The 24,820-nt window shown below is 49.8% G+C and overlaps 4 protein-coding genes and 1 long non-coding RNA gene across 5 annotated transcripts; 1 reads left to right on the forward strand and 4 right to left on the reverse strand.

Moving 5' to 3' along the window:
- Positions 1-337: 337 nt before the first annotated feature.
- hwa (huluwa) lies at positions 338-2,136 on the reverse strand. Its single transcript, XM_029170013.3, has 3 exons — positions 1,395-2,136; positions 941-1,115; positions 338-840 (listed from the first exon to the last, which is right to left on the reverse strand). The coding sequence occupies exons 1-3, from the start codon at positions 1,977-1,979 to the stop codon at positions 674-676; spliced, it is 927 nt and encodes a 308-aa protein (XP_029025846.1). The 5' UTR covers positions 1,980-2,136; the 3' UTR covers positions 338-673.
- On the forward strand, positions 2,121-13,344 carry LOC114867384 (uncharacterized). The gene is made up of 3 exons (XR_003787852.3): positions 2,121-2,261; positions 12,429-12,535; positions 12,636-13,344. It is a non-coding gene; the product is annotated as an uncharacterized LOC114867384 (long non-coding RNA).
- On the reverse strand, positions 2,441-5,870 carry zgc:122979 (uncharacterized protein LOC641576 homolog). The gene is made up of 4 exons (XM_029170011.3): positions 5,637-5,870; positions 4,837-5,095; positions 4,178-4,731; positions 2,441-3,284 (listed from the first exon to the last, which is right to left on the reverse strand). The coding sequence occupies exons 1-4, from the start codon at positions 5,742-5,744 to the stop codon at positions 3,051-3,053; spliced, it is 1,155 nt and encodes a 384-aa protein (XP_029025844.1). The 5' UTR covers positions 5,745-5,870; the 3' UTR covers positions 2,441-3,050.
- Positions 8,271-13,471, reverse strand: LOC114867378 (urea transporter 1-like). The gene is given in 11 exon segments (XM_041073045.2): positions 8,271-10,382; positions 10,384-10,593; positions 10,698-10,747; positions 10,828-10,962; positions 11,043-11,190; positions 11,275-11,337; positions 11,458-11,587; positions 11,938-12,066; positions 12,145-12,334; positions 12,409-12,552; positions 13,338-13,471. Coding segments are annotated over 11 exon segments (1,344 nt in total). The 5' UTR covers positions 13,426-13,471; the 3' UTR covers positions 8,271-10,325.
- A 984-nt stretch (positions 13,472-14,455) lies between these two features.
- thbs4b (thrombospondin 4b) lies at positions 14,456-23,900 on the reverse strand. The gene is made up of 22 exons (XM_029170001.2): positions 23,576-23,900; positions 21,229-21,426; positions 20,875-21,125; positions 20,679-20,781; positions 20,449-20,531; positions 20,297-20,348; positions 20,060-20,211; positions 19,197-19,334; positions 19,047-19,124; positions 18,813-18,965; positions 18,631-18,735; positions 18,280-18,387; positions 18,034-18,193; positions 17,193-17,311; positions 17,057-17,109; positions 16,758-16,951; positions 16,141-16,319; positions 15,981-16,029; positions 15,681-15,877; positions 15,383-15,555; positions 15,168-15,307; positions 14,456-14,999 (listed from the first exon to the last, which is right to left on the reverse strand). Exons 1-22 carry the CDS (start codon positions 23,652-23,654, stop codon positions 14,941-14,943), a joined length of 2,823 nt encoding a protein of 940 aa, XP_029025834.1. The 5' UTR covers positions 23,655-23,900; the 3' UTR covers positions 14,456-14,940.
- Between the last annotated feature and the right edge of the window lie 920 nt (positions 23,901-24,820).

Consider the following 24,820-nt stretch of genomic DNA (forward strand, 5'->3'; position numbering starts at 1 on the left):
TCCAAGCATCAGATTACTCATTTATTGAAAATGTTCAATGCTGTTTTACTCATTAATACAAGTTTCAACAAAATACTTCTAAAAAAGTATATTTATTCATGTTAAATTTGTTCCAGGCATAACTAATAATCTAACACTTAAAAAGCTCATTAAAAGTCAAAATCAGTTTTCTTCATTCTATGCCCCCTGTGAAGTCTGATTGGGACGATGGGACATGCTTTATTCCAAAATTAATTCAGAGGTGATTGTGGAAGCTTTAATATGCTCCCTCCTGAATCCCTAAAGTTTCATTTGAAGCTAGAATTTTAGTCCATGGCCTCAAAAACAAAAGTTGCACTATATTGCAATATAAATCTTTATTCTTTTCAGTGAATCAAATAATTTCAAACTAGTAGTAAATTTACATCTTCATGTGAATGTAATTCGGCTTAACTGATAGATTAGTGGCAACTGTTAACAGGTGAAAGGTGCAAAGTAAACATTTCACAATAACATAAGTGAAGGTGCAAAGTAAATGACAACTTGATCAAATACAGTGACTAAGTGAATTTCTCGTGAAATGGCAAATGTAACTAGTGTGAAAAAAGTGTGTCTAAAAAAACATTCAAATTGCAAATAAGTTATTTAAACATAATAAATAAAACACATAGATAACATTTAAAACTGAATCAGGTCACACCCAGTACTGTTTAATGTGCACTGCAGGTCTGTGGTGTTTGTGTTTGGGTACTTTATTCTGTTTGACGTAGCAGGGGTCGTAATAATCCCACTCCAGCGCTGAAGCGAGCGCACCGTTGGACAGACTGTCACTGTCTGCAGAGAGGATCCGCAGAGAGACACCTACAACGAAACCGTGCCACCACATTTTCCTGTGCTTTCTGAAAGCAACTTACTGAAGTCATTTTGATGATGCTGCTGATGGAGGTTAAATGCACTGTACCTGCACTTGCACCGAAGTCACTGTCCAGCCCAGGACCCACTGCAGATGCGTTCAGGCAGGACATCTCTGAAGGCGGGCTCTCTGCTTTACCAAACATGTGCACTGCAACGTCTGGTTCTGCCAGAATCTCAAAACTGCTGCTCCGACGGATGTGACCCACATGCTGCGTCTCCTGCTGTGGAAAAATGAGACCTCGCTTTGATTCTTGATACCAGAGATTACATGTGACAGTACTGTATTTCTTAGCCTTGTTTACACTAATGGCTTTGTGCTGGTAGATATAATATTACACTCATTTAGCATCTAGTTTTTACTTTTATGGGAAAACTTTGCATAGAAAATCCAGAGTAAAAAAACGTCCTTTGGAGCACTTCAAAGCAGGTTTTGAATAATATACACAGGATGATATTATCAATTGAAACTGCCAAACAACTTAGGTTTCGTTGGCACTTACCATGGGAGAGTTTGGGGGGACGAGGTGCACCCTGGCTCCAGCCTCGGAATCGCTGGACTGCGTTAAGACTGGCGCACTCCTGCACCAGCCCGCTGCCCTCACGCCGTACGCCCTCGACCCGGACGGAAGGTCCAGTCTGGGACTGAACCCACCCGCGAGGGAAGCGGCCCGGATGGTGCTCGGCGCCCTCAGGGAGCCGGAGCCGGTTGCGCCATCGGGCCTCAGAAGGCGGATCCTGTGGTCCGCACCGGCCCGTTCCCTGGAAGAAGCCCGGGATGAGGTGACGGGATGCGGCAGGACCGGCTCCGAGAGGGACATGTAGGCTCTGCCCCCCTGCACCGGGGAGAACGCCACGTCGGGCATCCTTCGGACTCTTTGCAGGGTGGAGTGTAACAGCAGCTCCTCCGTGTCCTCGCGCCGCTGCCTGCTCTTGGACAGGACCAGGAACTTGTAACCCAGGAAAAAGCAGTTGAGCAGAAGCAGAACGACCACACACGGTATGAGCAAAAGAACGACCAGAGTCAAATTAGTCATGTGCTGTGCCTCAGTCAGATCTGATGACGTGGCCTGACTTGTTTGCGACATTTCATCCCGGGGGGCATGAAGGTTCACTTTAAGGAAGGTGCACTTGCGTTTTCGCGTTGCGTCTGAGCGCACACGTGGTTTGATGTGTCAATTAATGTGCTCCACTTTGTTTGCGGGCCAGCCTGCTTCCTCGACTGTCTCCAGATGTTACTGTCGCCGTTTACGGCCCCTTTCTTCACCATTGTGGATTATTATTGTCAACGTTATCAAAGCCGGGTCTTGATCCGAGACGACAGCGTAGGACGGAACCGGTTGTCAGCCGCATAAATCACGTCTCAACAGGTGTGTCCGATTATTTGCTGGGTGGTTTGGGGGTGTCGTTGCAGCGAACGGCCGCTAGGTGGCAGCGTGCGCCACCGCACCACCCACGTCTGCGCTGCTCTCACCTTGGGTTTGCGTTCGATGGTTTGAGACGCGTTTGTAGTCGACTCACGCAAAATATGCATTTAACGACAACAAGCTCATGATTTATTCTTTATTTCCCATGCCTTCACACATGTCTATGCCAGCTAATAATACACCAACAGCTCATTGCAGAGTATGTACAAACATTTCATCATTCAATAGAACATTTGACAGGTGAATCTCTCTTAGAGACAATGTGTTTGTCATTTGTACACAAAGTAGATCTTTGTACACAAGTAAAACTTAGTATTGTAATAAATCGATGCAAAAGATAAGTTATATGAACACCATATAACTATAATAAAGATTTTTTTTCACATTTCCATGTTTCAGTATTAAGGAAGTCTTTACAGACTTGAATAGCACACTGATATCCTGCTAGAGGTTTGCAAGTATAACAGTACAGATAACTTGTTTAGCCAAGAAGCTTTTAAAAGGCTAGCGAGTCCACGGATGCCCTCAGATACCAAAGACCCCACTCTGAACTCACTGCTGTTGCGGCATCGTCGTCGTCATTGTTGTTGTGCATCGTGCCCACACAACTAGCACAGCTCGATCCTGCCATTCCCCAAACACAATAAGAGGTTGCGATTGGTTGTGTAAATAGCACCCTGGGCGCGGCTGTGTTTGCCAATCGACGCTTCAGTCCGTGTGGGTTTCAGCAGGCTAGCACTGCGCCAGGCTGTGCTTGATGATCTCCCGGGACTGTGGTGGGATCCTGTCGGGGAACAGCACCTGGAACTCCACCACCAAGTCGCCCCGCTGCGACGGGCTCTTGGCCATGGGCAGGCCCTCGCCCCGCAGGCGGCGGACGGCGCCGGGCTTGATGACGTCGCTGCACGGCAGAGGCATCATCCGGTTGTCAAGCGTGGGGACGTTGACTGTGCAGCCACAGAGAGCCTGCAGGCGAAGGGAACAACAACAGCTTGGTCAAACTTAATGCAAGTTTCATAATGCGTTTTGAGTGGCCTGATTAGTCCTTGATTGAGGTGCACAGTTAGATGCCCGTTTTAATGGTGTCAAGTTGCATAAGTGATAAATATGGAACGTCTGTCTTGCTGAGGCATAGTGATTTTCTGTGTTATGCAACAAGTCAGTGGTACAGATGTTATAATCGTTGCTCTATTTACCGGCTGTGTGTGGGAGTGAAGTGTTTCAGTGACTGAAGGGAGCCATGGGAAGATGGAGGAGCTCTTTTGAAATGCCAGTCTCTGTGACTGCTACCCTGCTAATCTGTGTGTGGGCGGCTCGAAGTGAGAGCCAGAGACGGAGCGAGCCGAAAAAAAAAAAAAAAAACGCTGCCTCTCAGCCTGAGTTGTAGAGGCAGGAGTCTGCGGCACAGATAGTAGCTGGGAGGCAGAGTGAAGTGCGATTCGTGGGGGCGGTCAGCGCTCGGGCTAAATTTAGCTCCTGCTCTCGCGCTCTGCAGGGGCCGGTGAGGTAACCGAGGCGTTGGCGGGCCACTGCTGCTCTGGTGGTGGGGGTCTGTCAGCTTGTTGTAAATGGGAGGCTCAGAGGCCCAAAAGGGAACACTGTGTTCCGTCCCCGCACTATAATGGAAGAGATCCCCCGCCCTGCATTTGCTTCATGTCTTCTGCTCTTATTGACTCCTCTGTTTCTAGAGATTGTGATCTAACCGTTATGTAAAGGGCGAGAAGTGATGGATGGAGTTCTGTGTAGGTGTAAGAGGCTGAAAAATTACATTGCGTTTCTACTTATAGACTAATCATACGTTTCAAAGTCCATCATTCATTTTGACTGATGGGCTCTGTGGGGGTCTGATGGAAACTCACCTCTTTGAGGGTGATGCTGGCCGTGTAGACAATGTTGGAGCCGTCTCTCCTGTACTGAGGGTGGTCCGTGTCCCTGAGAATGAAGGTGATGTCTGCGGGGGTGTTGTTGGGCGTCTCGTCCCCCTCCCGGGGGAAGGTGATCTTGGTGCCGGCCTTCCAGCCCTTCTTCACCACCACGTTGAGCACCTTCTCCTCGGAGCGCAGGCTGCGGCCGTCGGGGTTGAGGCGGCTGCGGGTGATCTTGACCTGCTTGGTGCAGCCGTGCATGACGTCGTCCAGGGACACCGGCAGGTCGTGCACCAGCGCCTTGCCCTGCAGGCGCCGCCGGCCGCGCCGCAGGCCGCCCTCGCCGCCGGCAAAGCCGTTCACGTGGCTGAAGGGGAAGCGCCGGAAGGGGTTGAAGAGGTCGTCGTCGCTGTCCTGGTCGTTGCTGAAAAAGATGTCGAAGTGGTCGGAGCCGTGGAAGAAGGAGGAGAAGGTGGCGTGGGGATCACTGGGGAAATTACTGTGGAAGGCGTTGCCTTGGCCGGCCACCGACATTCCATTCTTAAGCCCTACAAAAAGAAAAGCACACGTGGTCAAGTTCGACTGTGATGGACTGATGATACTTGACTTAAACAAGTGACATCGCAGAGGCGTTAACTCTTTTTCACCCTCACCTTCTTCTCCAAACTGGTCATATATGCTTCTCTTCTTGGGGTCAGTCAGGATCTCATAGGCCTCTGCGATCTCCTTGAACCTGTCCTCCGCATCAGCGTCGCTGTTCTTGTCTGGGTGGAACTTGAGAGCCATCTTTCTGTAGGCCTTCTTGATCTCGTCCTCATTGGATTCAGGGGTGACACCCAGGACTTTGTAGAAGTCCTTGCCCGTGGGTTTGATGGACAGACAAGGCGTGTCCTGCTCAGACTTGGTGCTCTCCTGCAGAAATAAACAGGCACGCGGTCATTTCATGTGTCATGGTGTTCCTAAAGGCTGAGGCACTAATAAGCATGTAAATGTGCATTTTCAGCTTATAAAACACTATAATATCCTATGATATCATTTGCTGCATATCCTCCATTCTACAGCATCTCCTGCACAGTGTCTTATTAACATGCTGGAAATCCTCCCCAGGACAGAACCGCTCTCTAGGAACACACCCTGATCCGCTGCACACACTGCCGCATACCCGGCGGATTTTATGGCTCGGTTCACAACGCGAGAGACGAGGGGGAAGTCGCGCCGGAGGGCGACGCGCTTCCCCCCGAAGAGCGAGATTCTCTCCAGCGATTGGCTGAACGGGAACCAGCGACTCTTGCGTTTGAATGGAGACACGGCAAATAAACGGCAGCCGACGACGCCGGTGAATTACTTATGTAACAAGCTTAGAATGAATCGTGGCAGCACATTCATACTCTCCAACGTTTAACTGCTTGTATTAATCATGCGGAAAGATCACAACCTTAAAAAAAGTACTCACCGCTGATGAGGATGAGCCCGAGCTGTCCCCCCTGTGCATCACCCGCACTTTGCACTTGACATTGACATTTTTGTGCTTCACACCGAACTGGGTCCAGATGAGAACCATGGCTCCGGTCAGAGAGTGGACTTTGTTTTGTGGGGCTACGAGTCGCTGTCCAGTCGCGCTGGTGCTGAAATCGCTGCGCTTTCGCCTCGTCCTGTCTGAGCTCTCCTCGGCTCTCTGCTTAAATACTGTCGCGGCGGCTCCGTTACTATACACTCGCCCACCCACGCATCGTGACCGAGCTTTCCCCGGGCCCGCCCATTTCCTCACGCGCGGCAGGGGATGCCGGTGTCCTCAGCTTGCACGGCGCAAAGCCATTGGCGCTCCGGCGATGATCACGCGGATGTTGCAGCCTCCTTCTCCATCAAGAGACATGCTTCCGGAGTTCTTGCAAGCAGAGCCGAGCAGACAGTCACGACACGGTACATAGAGTCCTTTCTTCCGTAGACAGAACATAACAGCCAGACATGTAGATAAAAAAAAACTCTAATGGAGCCCAGACAGCCTCCAGACAGCACCGCTCACTGATGGAGCCCCCCCCCCCCCCCCCCCCCCCCCCCCCCCAAGTGGCATTTCATGTACACTTTGTACTTGTAATTGAACACGACTACCGAACTTACATAGCTATTTTAAGCCACAGTTTCTAATTTTAGAAGTCACAAATGTGCTGTGAGGAAAAACTGAGGTCGACACGGTCAACTAGAATATAATTAATAGCACCAGTAATGATTGAAGACACCTTCAGATTGATAAAAGATATCTAGTGCATCACTGCAATAAAAGGCTTAGGGGATGCTTCACCGAAAAGCCTGTGAGGAAGGTTTATGTTCTCCATCGTCTGCATGGGTTTGCTCCACACACACTGGCTCCCTCCTGCAGTCTGAAGACATGCAGCCAGGATCATTAGTGGCCATGGATATGTCACATAGGATGTGATGGGCTGTTGCCCAGCTGGGATCTGAGATGGATGAGAGGTTGGGATAATAAATAGTTAGATGGAAAGGTTGTGTTTTAACCTAATAGGAGTGAGTGGCTGATGAAGAATTTTATTTATTTTATTTTTTTATTCTTTTATTTTGGTTTCTTACTAAATAACCTATTTACTTACTTTTGCATATGACTGGATGCACATGCATTTTCTATTTGCCACACGACTCACTCAAGGTGAGGTGAAAGTTTTATTTTAGACTTGGAATTAACTTGACACCCGACTGTTCCGTTGACTGTAGTTTCTCTCAAAATGTCAACAAGCCACAAAAAGCTAGCAATTATTGCAGCCATTAGGCTCCACAGCCTTTTTCATGCAAATGCCTTCACCCGCCCCTGTAGCTCTGCACAGGAATTGTGTAACGCGCGGCGCAGACAATTAATTCAACCCCATGCAAATGAGAGGCTTTCTTTCCAACGGCAAACAGCTGTGGAAGAAAAGGGCAGCACCAAGTTATGTAACTGGATGTGTTAAGAAGCCCTGTTGTTTCATAAGCGTTCGCATGTTCCTCCTGTGAAAATTCACGCCGTCACCTCAAACTCAACCTTATATTTGATTGACTTAAAGATGCAAATGAGCTTGAGAGCCAGAAAAAAGATTGAGGACTTCTCAGACTCTGGTTTTATTATTATTATTATTATTTAATCCTAAGCTAGTGGAAAATAAATATCCAATTTTTAGGGGTAGAAGTGATACACGGCATGTTTCAGAAGATATTAGATATAAATAAAACGTGTAAATGGAAATTCCAAAAATATCTCAGACCCACATGTTCCTGTGGATGAGTACTCTGTGGATGAAACACAGCAAGTCATCTGTTTGGATGACACTTCAACTCCCATTGAGAAAGAGTCACTCTTTCTATTTAGAGAGCGCGCTACACATACTACAGCATTACGACACGGAGCACACTGCGCTGCCATGGTTATGGAAATGGGTGTCACAGGCGGCGCACATACATGGCGATGCTTCCTCCGCTGTGATGCTCCGCGCATCCAATAGAGGCCGGAGTTTCCAGGGGATTCTCCTCATCTCACAGGAAGCTGCCGACAAATTTGGTTCGGATCTGATGAGCCGGGAGCGTCATGCTCCACATAGCAGCCGTTACATACTAGTCGCACATTGAGCCGGAGCGGAGTGAATCAGAGCGGCCTCTTTCACGGCGCTCATTCTTCCTGCCCACGGGAACAGTCTGACTGTGTCGCTGCCTGTTGTTCACACGTTCACACTCGCGCTCTTATAGAAACAGATACAAAGTTGCCTGTCACTCTCAGACAAAATCATGCTAATTAAAGTAGCGAGCTGTCCTGACACTGTTATTGTTGGGCGCCGAGGAGGCGGACAGCTTACAGTACATGCAGCCCAGTGTTCTGATGGTGTTGTTTGCTGTTCTCACACATTGTGTAGTAGCTGTACCCAACAGCCACAAGCTCCATGTCTATTTTTACCCTCTTTTCATCTGTACAACTTGTTTTGTAAGCTAGTACGTATAAATATGGAAAAAAGACAAATGTGTCATGTGTCACTCATCTGTTCTAGTTTAATGTGTCTGGGTTACATAATTATGGGAGACTGGATCTAGCTTAATTTACGTACCATAGTCAGTTTGAAGGTGGAGAAGTTTATTAGTTTATTTAGGTGATTCAATGATGGTCACCAGGCTAGAAAGGTTTACAAAAGTTATCAGGCGGAAGCTGATGCGGCCCAATTACAGGAGTTTTATAGATAAACAAGACCATAGTGGAACTTTTCAGACTTGAATGAAGTGTTGTGTTGTGACAAGCAAACGGGCACAGGAACCTTGTCCCATCTGTGAAACGTGGCGCTTTGCTGTGTCTGGACCAGGACGCTGTGCCACCATCGATGAAGCTGTGAAGTCGCACAAACAAAGTCTACAAAGAGAATGTCAAAGGGTCCATCTGTGAAGTGGAGCGAACGCCAAAGCTAAGTAGAGAAATCAGTTCACTGAGGGAGGGTTAGAGCAAAAGCAATGTAATGGTTGATGTAGACATTGAACGCATCGCGATAAGAGCACTTCAGGTGCCTGTTTATATAATTTGTACGGCGCTGAGTGATGCTGGAGCCACAAGGAGGCAGGGTAATATAGCTTGACCTCATGCAGTGCAGGTTATTTCTGTTCTAAGTGATTACATGTATGGTTTTTCATCAGACTTGGACGTTACATATGTTTTTATTTTAGCTCCAGTTATAAAACACTTCGACCTACATCTTGAGACGAGCTCAGCCTTATTCTCAGCTGGAGCAGATCTACGTGACGATGCGCTGGGTTCAGCTCTGTCTCATTTTCCCCCAGTTATGTGTTGTGGGAGCAGTCGGTGCTGTCTGCAGGTGAATCACACTGCTGCGAGCGCACAGCACTAGCACAAGGGGGGAAATGACACCATCAAACCACAGCCAGCACTTATCCCGTCCCTCAGAAGTCACTGGGTTCAATCTTTGCTGTGTGAAAGGCTGCAGTAAAAGCCACAGACCAAGGTCACCTCTGCCCAGCAGCACCGGTAGACAGGAGAGGAACTACCAACAGTGTTGAAGTTTCCCCCGGCGATGCAGGGAAAACCGCAAAACCGCTCCGTTGAGCGTTTGGGTTCAAATGAAGGGCGAAGGGAAAAAAGAAATGCATATTAGATGTTCTGGCAAACAAATCAGTCACAACAAGTCATATTTTATCACCAGGCAAGAAAATTAGATGTTCTCATTTTCAGACACATCCCCTACCCTCGTCTCGCGCCTTGCCTCCTAATGTACTGCAGCTCCCACACATGTCTGGGAGTGTGACTGTCTCTTATGTGTCCCACTGGCCAGACCGAATGTCTCGGTGCACCAGATAAACAGACGGGCAGATGGCAATAAAGACACACATAAATATATAAATGCAAATATACATGCAGACTTGGACAGAGCTCTGAATATTTGATCAGTCGACATCTTGGTAGCCTCTTTTTACCGAGGCTGTGATTGTCTTGATGAGAAACAGAAGGGTGAGACAAGGGGGGGGGGGCAGGTAGAGGATGAGTCAGATGTGCAAAAAAGGGTTTAGAAAGATATGTTAGGTTGCGCTAGAGGGAGAGTAGGGAACACAAAAGAGAGGACAAGAGAAATGATTAGAGGAAACAATGGGGCAGATTGCAGTACAGGAGGCAGTGATGGATTATTGCCGGCAGAGAAGAGGGAGTTTTTGGTGGAGGAGCAGTGTCTGCACTGATGCAATGCTCAGCTGCATTTCAATCATTTCCTAGCAACCGCTATAGTTGTGTTAGAAAGGTATATAGGGAGAAAGAGGTCATTTTGACTTCCTTGGGCTTGGTTGATTGACAACTGCTGTAAACGAAAACACAAAACTGCCTGAGAGGTTAAATCTTTATCAAATATGCATTATTGCCAATAAGTAGTGAGATAATTGTGGTCACTCATTCAAACCTCCTCAGAATTAGCGTTAGCTCTGCAGTCACAGTGGTCCTGTCTCTTCTTGGAGAAGTGCTGCCCCCTGCTGTGCAGAACAGGTGCAGTGCAGAGACAAATGTTTGCCATTTAGAGCACCTCGCTGCTGGCATTTTATATAACACAGTTTCTTATGTAAGATAGAAAAGGCCAAAAATGTGTCTGACTAGGAGAGAGAGGAAGAGCATCTCCTCCCCTCATCCAGATTCACTGCAGCGCCTCTCCCCAGCTGGCTGGGATTTGGACTCGCCGCTTCTCCTTCAGCGGGGCCTCTTCTTGGCCACCGCCGTGCTGACGCTGCTGCGCTTTCTCCGAGGCCTTTAATTGTCTCTGGTAGCGCAGATTTTCCTCGGGGTAGGAGACCACAGACAGAGGCAGTCTGCAGATGGCCGGGGTCTCGGAGGAAATGAGGAGGAAGATGAGAGTGGACAGGCAGAAAGGCCATGTGCAGGCCGGTAATGCAAGCTGAAGGGGGGAGGCAGGGGGGAGGCAGGGGGGAGAGAGGAGCGTGACACACCATACGAGAGACTCCTGAGCGCCGGGTGATGCTGGGAAAGGTCGTTACTCACCACAGACATCGATTTGGATACAGCTGCAGTCATGTACGCACAGAAAAGAGCTGCAAAAGAACAAACACACATTAAAGTTATGTCTGCGAAATTCCAGCAGAGACTCGATCGAGCTGCTCGTCAGTCTCACCGCACGTGAGGGCAAGTAGATGCGTTTGCCACGTTAGGACATAGAAGACGCCTCCAACAGCGACGCAGGACAGGGCGCTGTTGAACCCCCACAGGCCCGAGTACACGTCCCTGTGAGACGCCGCCAGAGCGAGTCCTGCGGCACACGCCACCGAGCGTCGCTCACCTCCATCACAGGCATTTCTACCAGAACTGCAGCAGAAACGGGTTCTTTACCTGACAACGCGCCGGCGGCAGAGCCCACCAAGGCGTGCAGGCAAATGGTGGGCGAGCAGAGCAGCAGGGCCAGAAGGACGAGGCCTCCTGTCCACGGGCCGTCGCAGCCGAACACCTGGCCGACTCCAGCCGGCACCGACAGGAGGAGCTGCCGGAAGAGCGTTTGCACAGTTCATTCAGGAAGTGACATATGCGGCGATTCAGCCCGTTGGTTCAGCGTCACGGCCGTTACCTGGGAGATGCTGAGGTCGGCCACTGAGCCATTAGGAGAGGACAGGTTGGGCTGGATGCTCACCTGGATGTGCAGGAAAAGACTGGAGTTTGCATTGAATCAAAGGGTGTGTGTGTGTGTGTGTGTGTGTGTGTGGTTGTGTGTGTGTGTGTGTGCGTGTGCGTGCACACAGCGGGGCTGTACCTCAGGGAAGAAGGGGTGGGCGGCCCCCGTGGCTGCGACGTGCAGGCACACCAGGATGTTAAAAGGAAGGGTGAATATGGGGAGGTCCCACGTCGCGGCCACAGAGGCCAGAGCACTGGAGAGCACCGGGCTGCGGACCGCGGAGGGCGGATTGCTGCATTAAAACTGATTTGGCTTCATTTACAGAAAGGAGGAGCGCGACGTGCCGATGTCGCAATCAGACCCTGATTGTTGATGTTTAATTGGAGTTAATTAATATGCTGCTGGAGGAGCTGTGGGGTTGATTTGTCCTAATCAACAGAGCAATTATGAACAAGCAACGTTGACATAAAGTATGGGATGGATGATGTTTCATGAGACAGTAATTATTGCACTGATTATGTAGGAACCATGTGTTGTGTGACATTAGTAGCTCTGTCCTGCTTGTAGTTTGATTTGGACTGACTAGCATCATGACATGCAATCAAATAAAACACTCACCACATCATGGACATGAAGATATTTGGCAGTAAAAGCCACCAGTACCAGCTTCCGCTGGCGGAGAACGCAGCCATCAATACGCCAACCAGGGTTCCATTGTAGCCGTATAAACCCGCTGAAATGGCTTCCCTGAGGTGGAGGGAACACACGCAGCCAACGTGAGCGGCCGAACACGGCCATCATGAGGCTCCTTCCGTGACACCCGACCTGTTCTGACGCAGCAAGACGGCAGAAACGGTGGAGACCAGGGTGCCGAGCAGGCCGTTCGCAGCCCACCAGGGGTCCTGCAGGAAGAGGCCGGCCGTGATGAGGAGGCCGCTCACAGGGTTGTTCACGAACATCACCTGGGCAACGCCTCGCAGCGTCCAGTCCACCAGCTGGACCGCCGCCACCCGTCCTGTCGCAGAGGGCTCAGATTTTATCCTCCACATTGGAGTTGGATTCACGCGCCGGTTTCATTTCATCGCCTACTTTTCACCCACTGTCCACAGAGACGCATGTCGCCGCTGAAAAGCTGAACCGCTCTACGGAGACACGGTTGAGCCGGAGCCGGAGTCGGAGTCGGAGTCGGAGCCAGAGCTTCCTCACACGCAGGCAGGTTGTTGTTGTCCATGTCTGCTGTCGGTTTAGCACAGTAGCTTTAATGTGTGACACAGTAAATCGTACAAATACTTGTGTAATAATCTTCATTTGTGCAGATGACCCCATAGACGCGTGCCGATGGTTCAGCCTCCGGGGACCATGAGGCGGCCGTCTGCTGCTGTCACGCTACTGTACATGGCTCCACAGCGTGGAAGCAAAGCGGGGATCATGATCGACCTCTCCCAACCTAGACGGAAGCTAACGCTAACACCCCTCTGGCAAGACGCTGAGCTGCATCAGGACCCCAACCATCAAGCATCAACCGTAAGCTTCCTCCCAGCTGCAGCTGGTGTCATTAACAGCACCACGGCCCGTCGCCGCTGGCACATTCTCTGACCCTACTGTCCTCTAACGCCCCTAATCTTGCTGTGCTGCTCTTTTGCTACTTTCTTTATTATATTTCTGTATATACACCAATCAGGCATAGCATTAAAACCCCTGGAAGAATGTGCTGGAGGAAGGCCCCACTTTAAAGCAAGCTTCATAACCTTCCATGGGTCACGACATAGACAGGAGTCTAACTTATGTCTGATTGCTGTATATTCATGTTATATTTATGTATGTCCACCCTTCCTTCCTTTGCTGCTCACAAAGAGCTCTACTCCCTGTACAGGAATCCTTTTTACCCAAGAAGTGCGACTTGAATCTAAGCCTCGCTGCCTGTGTTTGCCACTTAGTTTCCTCCTATTTTCTTTTTTTTTTTTCATTTTGTGAAGGAGCGATCAAAGCGGCCTTCCACAAGAGTTTCCCACTGTTACCGTCAACATCCTCAGTCACAGTTCTCCGCATGCAGGCCTGCGTGTGTTTATGCTGAAGCTCTTGATCTTCCAGCTCTGCTGGTAGCATCTTTTCTTCTATGCTGCAATTGTTCCAACGAGACCACAAATGTGGAAGCGACAGAGCGCAACCCTGCAGAATCTTAAAGTGAGTGAGGAGACAGAGAATGACCAATCACTTGCATGAGCTGCTTTCTAACCATTGATGTCCCTCAAAGACTTATGGGACCGTAACATTATTGGGATTTCCCTTATGATTAGAGATCCCTTGTTTATTTTCAGTGTTGTGAATATGCATTTGGAGTTAACATTTCATGCGCATTGAAAAATTGGTCATTCAAATAATGTAAAATGTGAAAGTTATTTTTTTAAATTAAATTAATACTTTTTGAGTTCAGGCTGGGTACAAAACTGATTTAGCTTAACTTATAAATGAACAAAGATTAGTTTTAATAAATTATAAATAGGATCAATGTGACTGTTTTGATCATTTTATTCATTGAATTATGTTTTTTAATAAATATTCCTAAAATAAAATCAACTAATAGGAACATAAAAGCAAATAGAACTTTAAATGTACTAGTTACACTGGTTTTGCTATTATTCTCATTCTCATTATTCTCAAATTAAAACAAACAAATCCTTTCTTACCTTTTGGAGTTGAAGATAAACCAGCTAGCTGCTAAACTAATACATTCGTACCATGAACAAAAGCTCAAATCTTCACGTAGCGTCTCCTCCTGTGCTGAAAGCTAATAAAACGCTGCCTCCTCGCCTCTTTTCTGGCGGAACCCTGCCAGGAGCAGAGACCAAAGTCTCCCTCTTCATCTCAGCAGCTAATCAGGAGCAGGAATGTTATTATTAGGAAAGTATTTCCGACTCGAGCAAAACAGAAGCCTTTGTTTCGGCAGAAACTTCTCCCTGGTAAAAAGGAGACGGTGCCAATTATGTGAGGAAGCAGGAGATCGCTGAGAAAGTGGCTGTTTTGATGCATTTCCTAAATAAACAGTTTGCTACAGGAAAACAACACATTACCACAAGAAAAAGAAATATTAAAATAATTCTAATAATATCACATTTAGAATAAATAAAACCGTGGCTGTATTTTAAAGCCCTTTATTTTGACCAGGTTCATGGTTACAAACGAGAAATGTTCAAGAGCTTGAAGGGTTCAACAAGAAAATACAGATACGCTGAGCTCTAAGTCAAGCATCTACAGTGAGACAAGGCGGAGTCTGAGTCATACAAAAGTGAGCCTGTTCATTGCCTCCACAAAAGGGGTAAAAATACCACGCTGATAGTTAAACACAGTGCAGCATGGCCCCTGTGTGATCAATACAGAAGACATCTGATGCAGGGCTGGTTTGTGCTGGTTATAAGGCTGGAATCATAAAATGATTAGTCAGAATAGGAACGAGACACAATAATAGGCACACGCAGTACGTATCACACATGCACAGAACCTGTACACATCAATACACGGGGCCACAGACGCCCACACACGCCCACGCTCCCTCTCGCACACGCTCACACACCCACGCGCTGGAATCTCTGGAGAGCCGGCGTCGCCTCGACCCTCCTGACCTTAGAGCGAGTCGACGCCGTGCTGAGTGCTGAACTCCTGGAAGTCCTCAGGGATGGTGTCTGTGGGGGGAAGAGACAGGGGTCCACAGCAGAATTTAAAACCAAGCCCAGCCACAACTGCTTTGGTCTGGTGCAGGTAGAATAAGCTGAAAGGAATCACAGGCCCGGATGCTGCTCTGCTGTAGTCGCAGCATTAAATGCAATCACATGATGATGACGTCCTCTTACCGTTGCAGCGGTATTTCAAATTGGACCAGATGATGTTTTCTTGCGAGAAGCAGAACACGCCGAGGCGTCCTCCCCTCATGGTCGTGTCGATAGTCACGCCAGAGTCCGCGACCAGCTCCGTTCCCTCATAAAACCTCGCCCTAAACGAGCAGCAGCCGTGGATTTAGCCTTGGTCCTGCTCCATCATCAACATGCTGCTCCTTCGTCCCAGTTACCTGATGTATCCAACCTGGGGGCGGTGCTGCAGGTACCAGCGGTAGGACACTTTGTCCTTCCAGCCCACGTTTCTGGGGTCCTTCCACAGGAGGCGCACCTGGTCGTTGGTGTCGCCCGTGTGCCACAGCGAGTTCCTCAAGTGCTCCCCAGGGCCCGTCCTGGACTTCACAGCCTGAGAGAGGCACGGAGGAGGGAGGGGGTGAATCAGACAGGCTGGAATGTGGAAAATATGACAGCGGTTAAAAATAGATGGGTGTGAATGTGCTGCTGGGGATTGGTGAGGTGACACGAGTTGACCTTCAGCTGGATGCCGGGCTCGGCCACCGCTCTGAAGGGTGTCGCCTGCCAGTAGGTCTGTTCGGTCTGCTTCCACATCACGACGTAGAAGGAGGACGAGTCCTGGTAGCCGAAGATGAAGCCGGCGTAGTCGTCGTCCGTCACCGTGTTCACGTGGAACGTCCCCTCGAAGTCCACACCGCTGAAAGCTGTGTAGCCTGAGCACGGACGGCGGGATCAGTGAGGCGTTCACGGTCGGGGGGGATTTCCAAGAACATTATATGTGACTCATATCACACATGTAGAGGACATCGGTCTTACCAACAGCCAGACCTGGGTCACTGTTCATGGTCTGGACAATTTCCATTCCCTGAGTGTGAGAGAGGAATTGTACCTTTGTGTAGGTGCGTGACTATAAACATATTGTTACAGCTTCTTTCAGCTTCACATAAAGATGGAAACCCCACCACTGTCATCTCACCTGGTTCAAAACAACCCAGTTGGGATCGATCTGAGCGTCGCCCTCGGGGTCGAGCACCACCGTCTGATAGGCTCTGAAGTCCGTCAAGGTGATCTCAGCATTCTCAGGACAGTTGTCAATCCGGTCGATCACTTTGTCCTGGTCGAAGTCGGACTCGCATATGTCTCCGACGCCATCACCTGGAGACGACAGAGAGGAGGAAGACTCAGACGTGACACAATTATACCTGAGAACAAACAAACAAGCACGTGGTGAGAGACGATCCTCCAGCACCCGGGGGCGCTGCTTAATTACCCATCAAACGCCATTTGGGTTCAGCTTACACTCCGCTCTCACTAACTTCATAAAAGGCCAGATGGATGCAAAAAAAAAATGAAGCTTTGCTGGACAAAATTGCCACTTAATGCGGTTGCTCTCCTTGATCTCGGGAGTGGGTGTAAAATTGCAATTCAGAAGGTCGGCCAGAAAGCGTTCAGGGACAAATTGGAGGCCGGGATGAAATTATGAGCGTTTATCACTGAGCACCACGCTGATTTTCAGCCAGAGACATCAACAATAGAGTCGGAGCCTGTTTTTATTGGCAGCTCCGTGAACGCGCTAACACGTCTCGGACTCACTGTTGTCGTCCGTCTGGTCGGGGTTTGGAACCAGGCGACAGTTGTCGGGTCCAGGAGGTATGACATCCGGGATCCCGTCGTTGTCGTCGTCGTCATCGCACTCGTCACCCAGTCCGTCTTTGTCGGTGTCCAGCTGGGAGCTGTTGATCACCAGCGGGCAGTTATCCTTGGTATCCTGGTGACCGTCGCCATCGCTACAGTGCAAATGAGGACAAGAGAATGGAAAGTTGTGGCACTCGAGATCCTGGGGACAAATAATAGGCGCACGTCGGCAGCAGACAATGTGGCAGCGTTCCCACCTGTCTTGGTTGGTGTCACAGGAGTCTCCAACCAGGTCGTTGTCCACGTCAGACTGAAACAGGAGCAGAGAGTGAATAGAAGCACGTTGGTACCGTTTCTCCAGGAAACCAGAACCAGGGCCTGGCTGGGACGGACCTGGTTCGGGTTGGGGATGTCGGGGCAGCTGTCGCAGGCGTCTCCCACCCCGTCTCCGTCCCGATCCAGCTGGTCCCGGTTCTGAACACGCTGGCAGTTGTCCAGGAAGTTCTTCAGACCTGAGTGTCCAGAGGAGGTGGTTACTGTTGTTTAGCCTCCTCCACCCTCATCCGCTTACAACACTAATTAAGGGTTACTGTCACTTTACTTACTTAATTAACAGAATATTAACCTGCAGCAGTTAACAGGGATTTTGACTTGACAATAAACAGGATCTTTAGGTTTCCTCAAAGACAAATTAATCAATTTGAAGACATAAACGTTAATTACAGGACTTCCCTGCTGCACATCCACAATGTGTGGTTTGTGGTTTCACCACTAGATTGCACTGTTGCATTTTCTAAGTGAGTGATCGCCAGACTAGGGAGCAGGGGCAATTTCTTATTCATCCCATGGAGGCAGCAGCAGCAGCAGCACAACCAGCTAAAGGTCAAGCAGCAGCAGTAGAGGAAAAAAAAACTATCTTAACTCCTGTGGGGATTTTTAAAGGTGTAATCAGAGCGGTGGATGATCAAAGCGTGCGTTCGCTCTGGGCTGAGCCTGCTTCGGGCTTTCACGTGTTCTACGGCGCCGTTGCTCAGACTTAGCTGCCTTCGAAACGTGACTGATGTATTTCTGCAGCACGACCCGAGAAGATGCGCCGCGTTGCCGTTACTCTTGTATAATTAAAGCACGGAGCGAAATGTGAAGGGGGAGAACGCTGTAATAGCTGCAGATGCCTTCAGTGGCGGTTATGTAACTCTGAGCGTCAGCGGCGGTGATGTAATTTCTCCCCCCGTACCGTCTCCGTCCATGTCGTCATCGCAGGCGTCCCCTTTGCCGTCGCCGTCGGTGTCGCGCTGGTCGGAGTTGTCCACCATGCGGCAGTTGTCGCAGGCGTCGCCGTGACTGTCCTTGTCGCTGTTCTTCTGGTCCACGTTGGGCCTCAGCCAGCAGTTGTCCTGCGACACACAAAGGCGACATTGCGACGCACACTTTGCCCGGTCGGACCTTCGGGGCTTTGTCGAGGCCCAGCGCCGGCACCCACCTGCACGTTAGGAATGCCGTCGCCGTCGGCGTCGTCGTCGCAGGCGTCCCCCTGGCCGTCCCTGTCTGCGTCCTCTTGGCCGGAGTTGGGAACGAAGACGCAGTTGTCCTGCGGAGAGGCGCCACAGCGGGAGACTGGAGCTAAGGCCCGTTTAGCGCTAAGGCCCGTTTAGTGCTAAGGCCCGTTTAGCGCTAAGGCCTTTTAGAGCTAAGGCCCGTTTAGCGCTAAGGCCCGTTTAGCGCTAAGGCCCATTTAGCGCTAAGGCCCGTGTAGCGCTAAGGCCCGTTTAGCGCTAAGGCCCGTTTAGCGCTAAGGCCCGTTTAGCGCAGCGTCTGCTGCCGCTCTGCTCACCTTCTTACAGCTCGCGTCCTTGCACTTCAGCTTCTCATCCGGGTACCCATCGATGTCCGTGTCCTTCCCGCACAGGTAGCCGTTGCCGGCCCAGCCGATTCCGCACTGAGGAGACGAGTGGAGCTGCTCAAGCAGGCGGCGGGCAGCTAGTGTTCGCGTGCGGGAAACGGGTGAAATTCTACCTGACAGGACACAGATCCGTCCCGTTCCAGGACACACTTGGCGTTGGCGTCGCAGGGGTTGGTCAGGCTGTTGCCGCAGCTGATCTCCGGCTTGCAGCCCTTCACCTGATCCCCCGTGAAACCCGTCTTACAGGTGCCGCAGTGGTAGGAGCCCTGCGCAGGAGACGACGGCGGCGGCTGTCCATCAGCTTGTTTGGGCTAAAACTAGACGAGTGGACGAGCGAGTGAACTCACCACAGAGTTCTGACAGATGGAGTTGTCGGTGCAGCCTCCGTTGTTGGGTCCTTCACATTCGTCAATGTCATCACAGACCTGGATTGGAAAATAAGAGTCTTAAAAGATCCCTATTCCCTTTGGTTTCTTGTCTTTTTTTTCAACTCTGACCTGTTTGTTGGTTTGGGCAAACACGATGCCCACTCCTTCCACCGGCAGCCCCACGTAGCCCAGCGGACAGGCGTCGCAGCGGAAGCCGGGGGCCGTGTTCACGCACTTCACTCCAGGGAAGCAGGGGTTAAACTGGCACTGGAGGAAGGAGGACGGGAGCCATTAAAGCCAGTGAAAAATGGTTTGTACACGGCTCTCCCTCGAAAGCTTTAAGGTTGGAGGGCGCTCATGCTACACAGAGAATGGTGAAGGGGCCAAGACTTGAAAAAAAAAAGGTCAGCGCAAACACATAACGACAGATACACACACATCCTCAGTCACAACTAACTTCCAGCAGGTCCTACTGTTCCTGCCACATCACACCGTCCCCTTGTAGAATAGACGATCCCATTGTCAGATTCTGTTTCTCACCAAGAACTAATCGAAGCCAGTCAGTGGAAGTTCTCATGCGCCCCGTAAGACCTGGAAATCCCAGCTCTGAATTATTCAAAAGTTGTCCGCTCACTCAGAAATCCAATTTGAAAAAACAAAGCCCTTTGTGGAGCGTCGTTCCCAGGATCATAGCGGATAATGAACTGTATTACAGCTATGTATTTTAAAAGAACAAACACGGTCGCCGCGGTGACCTTCAGCAGAGATGCATCCCTGGTTCACTCCCTTTGTTGGGTGCTATTCTTGTTTCACTCCACAACACTGGAGATTATTTTAGATAAAAACAAAATCTCCAATAATACTATTACTAATACTAATGTATCATACAGTACATACACAACAATATACCTGTTTTATACACAGTCTCTCAGATGCCTAAATGTGTACGCTATGGAAACGGCTGGATGGACCAAACTCCCTCTCAGTCTCACCTCATCCACGTCGTCGCAGTTGAAGCCATCCCCCGTGTAGCCATCGGGACAAGGGCCGCACTCCACGCCGTCCACTGTTTCTATGCACATGTCGTCCCGGAAGCAGACGCCGGGGGCACACCTCGGTTTGACTTCCTCCGTTCCACCCAGACCTGGAACGGAAAATGATCGCAGCTTCTCCAGCTCCTTTTCTACAGACTTTATTGTGTATGTTGCACATGACTGTTGCTGACGTACCGCAGGCCTGACACTCTGAGATTGTGTTTCTGAGAAATGAGGTTTCTTTGACCTACGAAGGGGTTAAACACACATTTAGAAGCAGCCGAGGGGTCAGGGGTGATCGAAGCCGCCTCAGGGGAATGGTTGTATATTTGCTCTGATGTATTTACCTGCTGAATGAGGACGTCCTTCAGCTCGTTTATCACTTTCGTTAACTCCAGCATTTGATTTGACAGCTGCTTTGTGTTGACCCCTAAAAAAAGGACGTTTGTTTTGACTGAAACTAAAGTTGGGGATTTTCACCGTTGGCACTTCATGTCCCTCTGACAACTGCTGTTTGTTTTGCTGGGAAACACTTGTCCGTCTACGCGGATGTTTACCTCCACAGAAACAATCTTACCTAGAGTTTGAACAGAGTCTCTTTGTTGGAAATGACAGTCTTGTAATGAAGCAACATTCTCAAAGGAGTCTCCAACCACCAGCTTGAGCTCATCTAAACTCTCCTGAAAAACAAACCCAAATGCACAACTCCACTCATTTGGAAACATGCAGAACACAATCCTTATTGTATGGTAATGCTGTGAGTGGGGGCTCACCTGCTCTCTGGCCTGCATGGTCTTCAGCTCCACCGTACCATACCCCGCCGGCAAACCCTGGAAGGCCGCAGGGAGATCCCTGACCGTCTCCACCAGCCGGCAGTCCAGGTGCAGCTCCACCCCGCCGGGCCCCTGCTGCTGCAGGCCCCGCAGGTGGAACAGCAGGCGGTGCAGCTGGCCGTCGGCCAGCACCAGGTTGTTGAAGGTCACGGAGCTCATCCTCTTGTCGCTCCGCAGGTAGCGCAGCACGGCTGGGGGCGGGGGGGAAAGGCGTTACGGGCTGTTCTGTCCAGAGACTTGACGATGAAGGACGAAAGACGAAGATGGAACGTGCAGCATCCACGCTCTCCTCACCTCTGTTGAGTTTCCCCATCACCGTGAACTCAAAGTACTTGCTGTTGTCCCTGGGGTTGTACAGGCTGAACACAGTGGCCCCGGACTTGGGCTGCAGCTTGAAGGAGGTCAGGATGAAGACCTCATTTACCCCTTGCTCGCTCAGACCCCCCTGCAGCAGGTCTGGCAGGCAATCGGGTGAGGTGAGCAGATCATAGACTGTTGACAGGGACAGGAGGGCGAGAAGGAGGAAAGCACATGAGTAATGGATGATGGCGTATGAATATTTACGGCCTGCAGCCGAGCTCTGTTCAGAGTAAACACAAGCGGAGCTGAGACGATGGTGATGATGTTGACCCAGTGTTTGTTGCTCTTGTCAGTCAGAAGGAACTTGGCATAGTTGCACGGGAGAAAACCACAAGGAGCCGTGTTTTGAAATCTCACATAGTGCGACTGGTGTTTTCTATCGCACTCCGCTGTATTAATGTTCAGTCACAAGTCATTTGCTGCTTTTGTTGCTGTGTTTAAGGAGACACTCGCACTTTTGCTAAGAGTCTTCTTTTAATAACGCAACACGGGAGCTGGGCAGGCCACCAGAGGATTCCAGTGAATCTGGAGTCAACCATCTGTGCACATCATGAATACACAAGTAGCCTAAAAGCCGTCTGCAAGGCTCTCTGTCGTGAGGGAGCAAAATTGCTCCCAAATGCTCCTGGAGACACAGCGTTCTCGGCCCAGACCTCTCCAGACCTCTGCCCCTGGTCCGCGGACACATTTCTGGTTGAATTAAATGCTGCTTACACCCTGTTCTCAAATCAAATCTCGATTTCTAACCTGAGGCCACACACACACACACACACACACACACACACACACACGGGGGCCTGTGTGGGTCTGGGTCGTCTTACTACAGAGATCCTGAGAAAGCACTTCACTTCACCCCCTGATTAACCTCTGATTTCAGGCTCCGTAAAACTGGTTCTGCTGAAAGCCATAAAAAAAAATAAAAAAAAATCCAGAGCACTGTCGTCTCCCCAACACCAGTGTATAAATCTGTCAGGTCACACATCGCTATTGTAGCTACGGATGGTTGACATTCCTCTCTTCCCTGCTTAACCCACCTAACGCTGAGAGTTTGTATGTAGAACACTGTGATTTATAGTAGTGAAATGTTTAGAGATAAATCACTCGCAGTTATGATGTAATGCCTGCATGAAACATAATCTGTGAGCACTTTCGCAACAGATGCGTGGAGCCTAATAGGAGCTGTTCTATTGTGTAATGTAAAGTGTAAAAAAAAAACATTTTCTTCGCTTAAGACAAAAACACGTGAACCGCGAGGCTGCTGTTGATCAATAAACCCCCGGAACGCGTGCAAAGAGCGCGACGCCTCGCGCCGGTTATTGCGGCTTTCATTTGGTCGCGCTCCTCTTCGTGCACCGTGGGTCCCAGTCACGCAGACAATGAGCAATTTGCAAGGGAAATCACCGATGACGAATCCCGCGGATCGGCACTTATGCGCAACGCAAAGCAGCCGCCGCCAAAAGATTGCGGGGATTATTGCACGCGCGGAGGAGAGGCGCTGTGAAAGGAGCTAATAAAGCGTGAACGCAGAGTCTCAGTCGGCTCCAGCTGCACGTTATGCGAGCGCGTGCGTCTGTGTGTACATGCGACTTGGAGTTTCACGTTGAGTCCGGGTCGCGTCTGATTATTCCCATGTGTGAGACCCGGTCGGGACGTAGTTTGAGTGGATGCGGAAGTGAAGGCTGAAGTAATCAGGCAGAGTCGCCTGGGCAGATGTGAGAAAACAGGTGGGCTTCACTTCAGCAGGAAGATGGTGGGTGGGTCTGTTCTTTATTATTTGTCTGCCTCCTGTCTCAAACACCACTGGGTTTGAGGATTTTACCCACGATGGGGACGTTTGTTATTGTATTTGTACCTAAGCGACTATCACACCGTGTCTAATCCTTTGTGTATTCTGGACCTGCGTTTGATTCCCTTTCACACTGTCTGCTTTATCCATTATGCACTGAACTCATACAGAGTGTGTTAAAAGACCCACCGGTGCAGCCATTAAATCTTTTATGACAGATATTGAAATGGAGGATTGCATCAGAGGCAGGATGTCAGAAAAATGTAGTGTTCAAAAAATATCAAAGACGTTTTTCTGTGTGTGTGTGTGTGTGTGTGTGTGTGTGTGTGTGTGTGTGTGTGTGTGTGTGTGTGCTCACGTTTAAATGAATAAAACCCAAGCACATCACTATCTGTTATCTCCAGGAGAAGCCAGTGCTGATGTAATCACCAATCAATGCATCAAAACACGTTTCAGAAAAGTGATGGGGCTAAAACACTTTAAATTAGCACTTACCCAAAGCCTGGGCCTCCACGTGGGAGCACAGTTTGAATAGAAGCTGCAAGGCCAGAATCAGTGCTGTCCATAAACCCATGTTGTCCTTCCAGCTGGTCCCAGATCAGCGGCGTCCCTGTAGTAAAGCGCAGTATGTGACCCAGTGGCAGCTTCCTGTCTTTCTGCCCCAGCTGTGACTTACGCGTCGATGTCCCTGCCTCTCGTTGGAATCAGAAGCGAGGCAGGGTTGCCATGTTGAGGCTCATAAAAGTTGCCGAGAGTTCTGTGTTCTGTGCGAGCGTGTGTTTGTGTGAAGACGGGATCGCAGGAGTCTCACTGAGGGAGGAGCATCAGTGCCAGGACCCGGTTTTAAGACCTTCCTCAGACAGCCCCATGCAGAGAAGGAGTGACCTGGGGAAACTCACTGCTACCATTTCCCACAGCCTCATATACAAAAGTCCTGGATATGGACCTGGAGCTTGGAGTACATTTAAGTATCCAAACCTGCAGTAAACAAACTTCTCCATGAAACACAGACATATTCTTCCCTCCAGGGATCCGATGTGACACCTTTTCCATGTGCCTTCATCCCCCCACAGCAAAGTCGAGCCCAGGTCCAGCTGACGTCTGGGCTCTCAGACAGTCGTCTGGCCCTCACACGGCCTGTGGCTCGTCAGCACGTCTAGCACCCTGAGCCTCGCATCATTTGGCAAAGATGAGGAGGTTAAGGTCTTTTTAATAATGTGTGTTTTCCCCTCCTCCTCTGCCTGTTGCATCCTACTTGCTAAGCCGCCCTAGCTTTATTCAATGCGTGTGTTCTGAAGGCTAAAGCGCGCTAAACACAAGTATCTATAGCAACAAACAGCAGCAATGAATCACAGATTCCATATGAGTAGCACAGGTGGGACTTGTGCTTCGTCTGCAGCCTGGTCGGTGCTCAGGGTTTCTGCTGTGCACTGATAGGGATTCAATTGAGACACTCACACTTTTATCTGCGCTCTGATTAGTTTCCAGACTGATCCTTTACAGACGTTTCAGGTTCTGGACCACAGAAAACCCCAGGGACCCACACGGTCGGCAGCTGCGGCCAGGAGCCCACTCCACCACATTAGTCTGCTGGAGGACCTGGGCTGAGTCACATCATGGTGCGGTTGATGAGGTCAGACAGTGAACACTGCAGCTCTAGCTCCAAGATAAAACCAAACCCCAAACGTGTCTGACACCATCCCAGGACTATTTTTATTCGATATAGGGACACGGCCGAAT

Source organism: Betta splendens, chromosome 12, assembly GCF_900634795.4.
Source record: "Betta splendens chromosome 12, fBetSpl5.4, whole genome shotgun sequence".
NCBI lineage: Eukaryota > Metazoa > Chordata > Actinopteri > Anabantiformes > Osphronemidae > Betta > Betta splendens.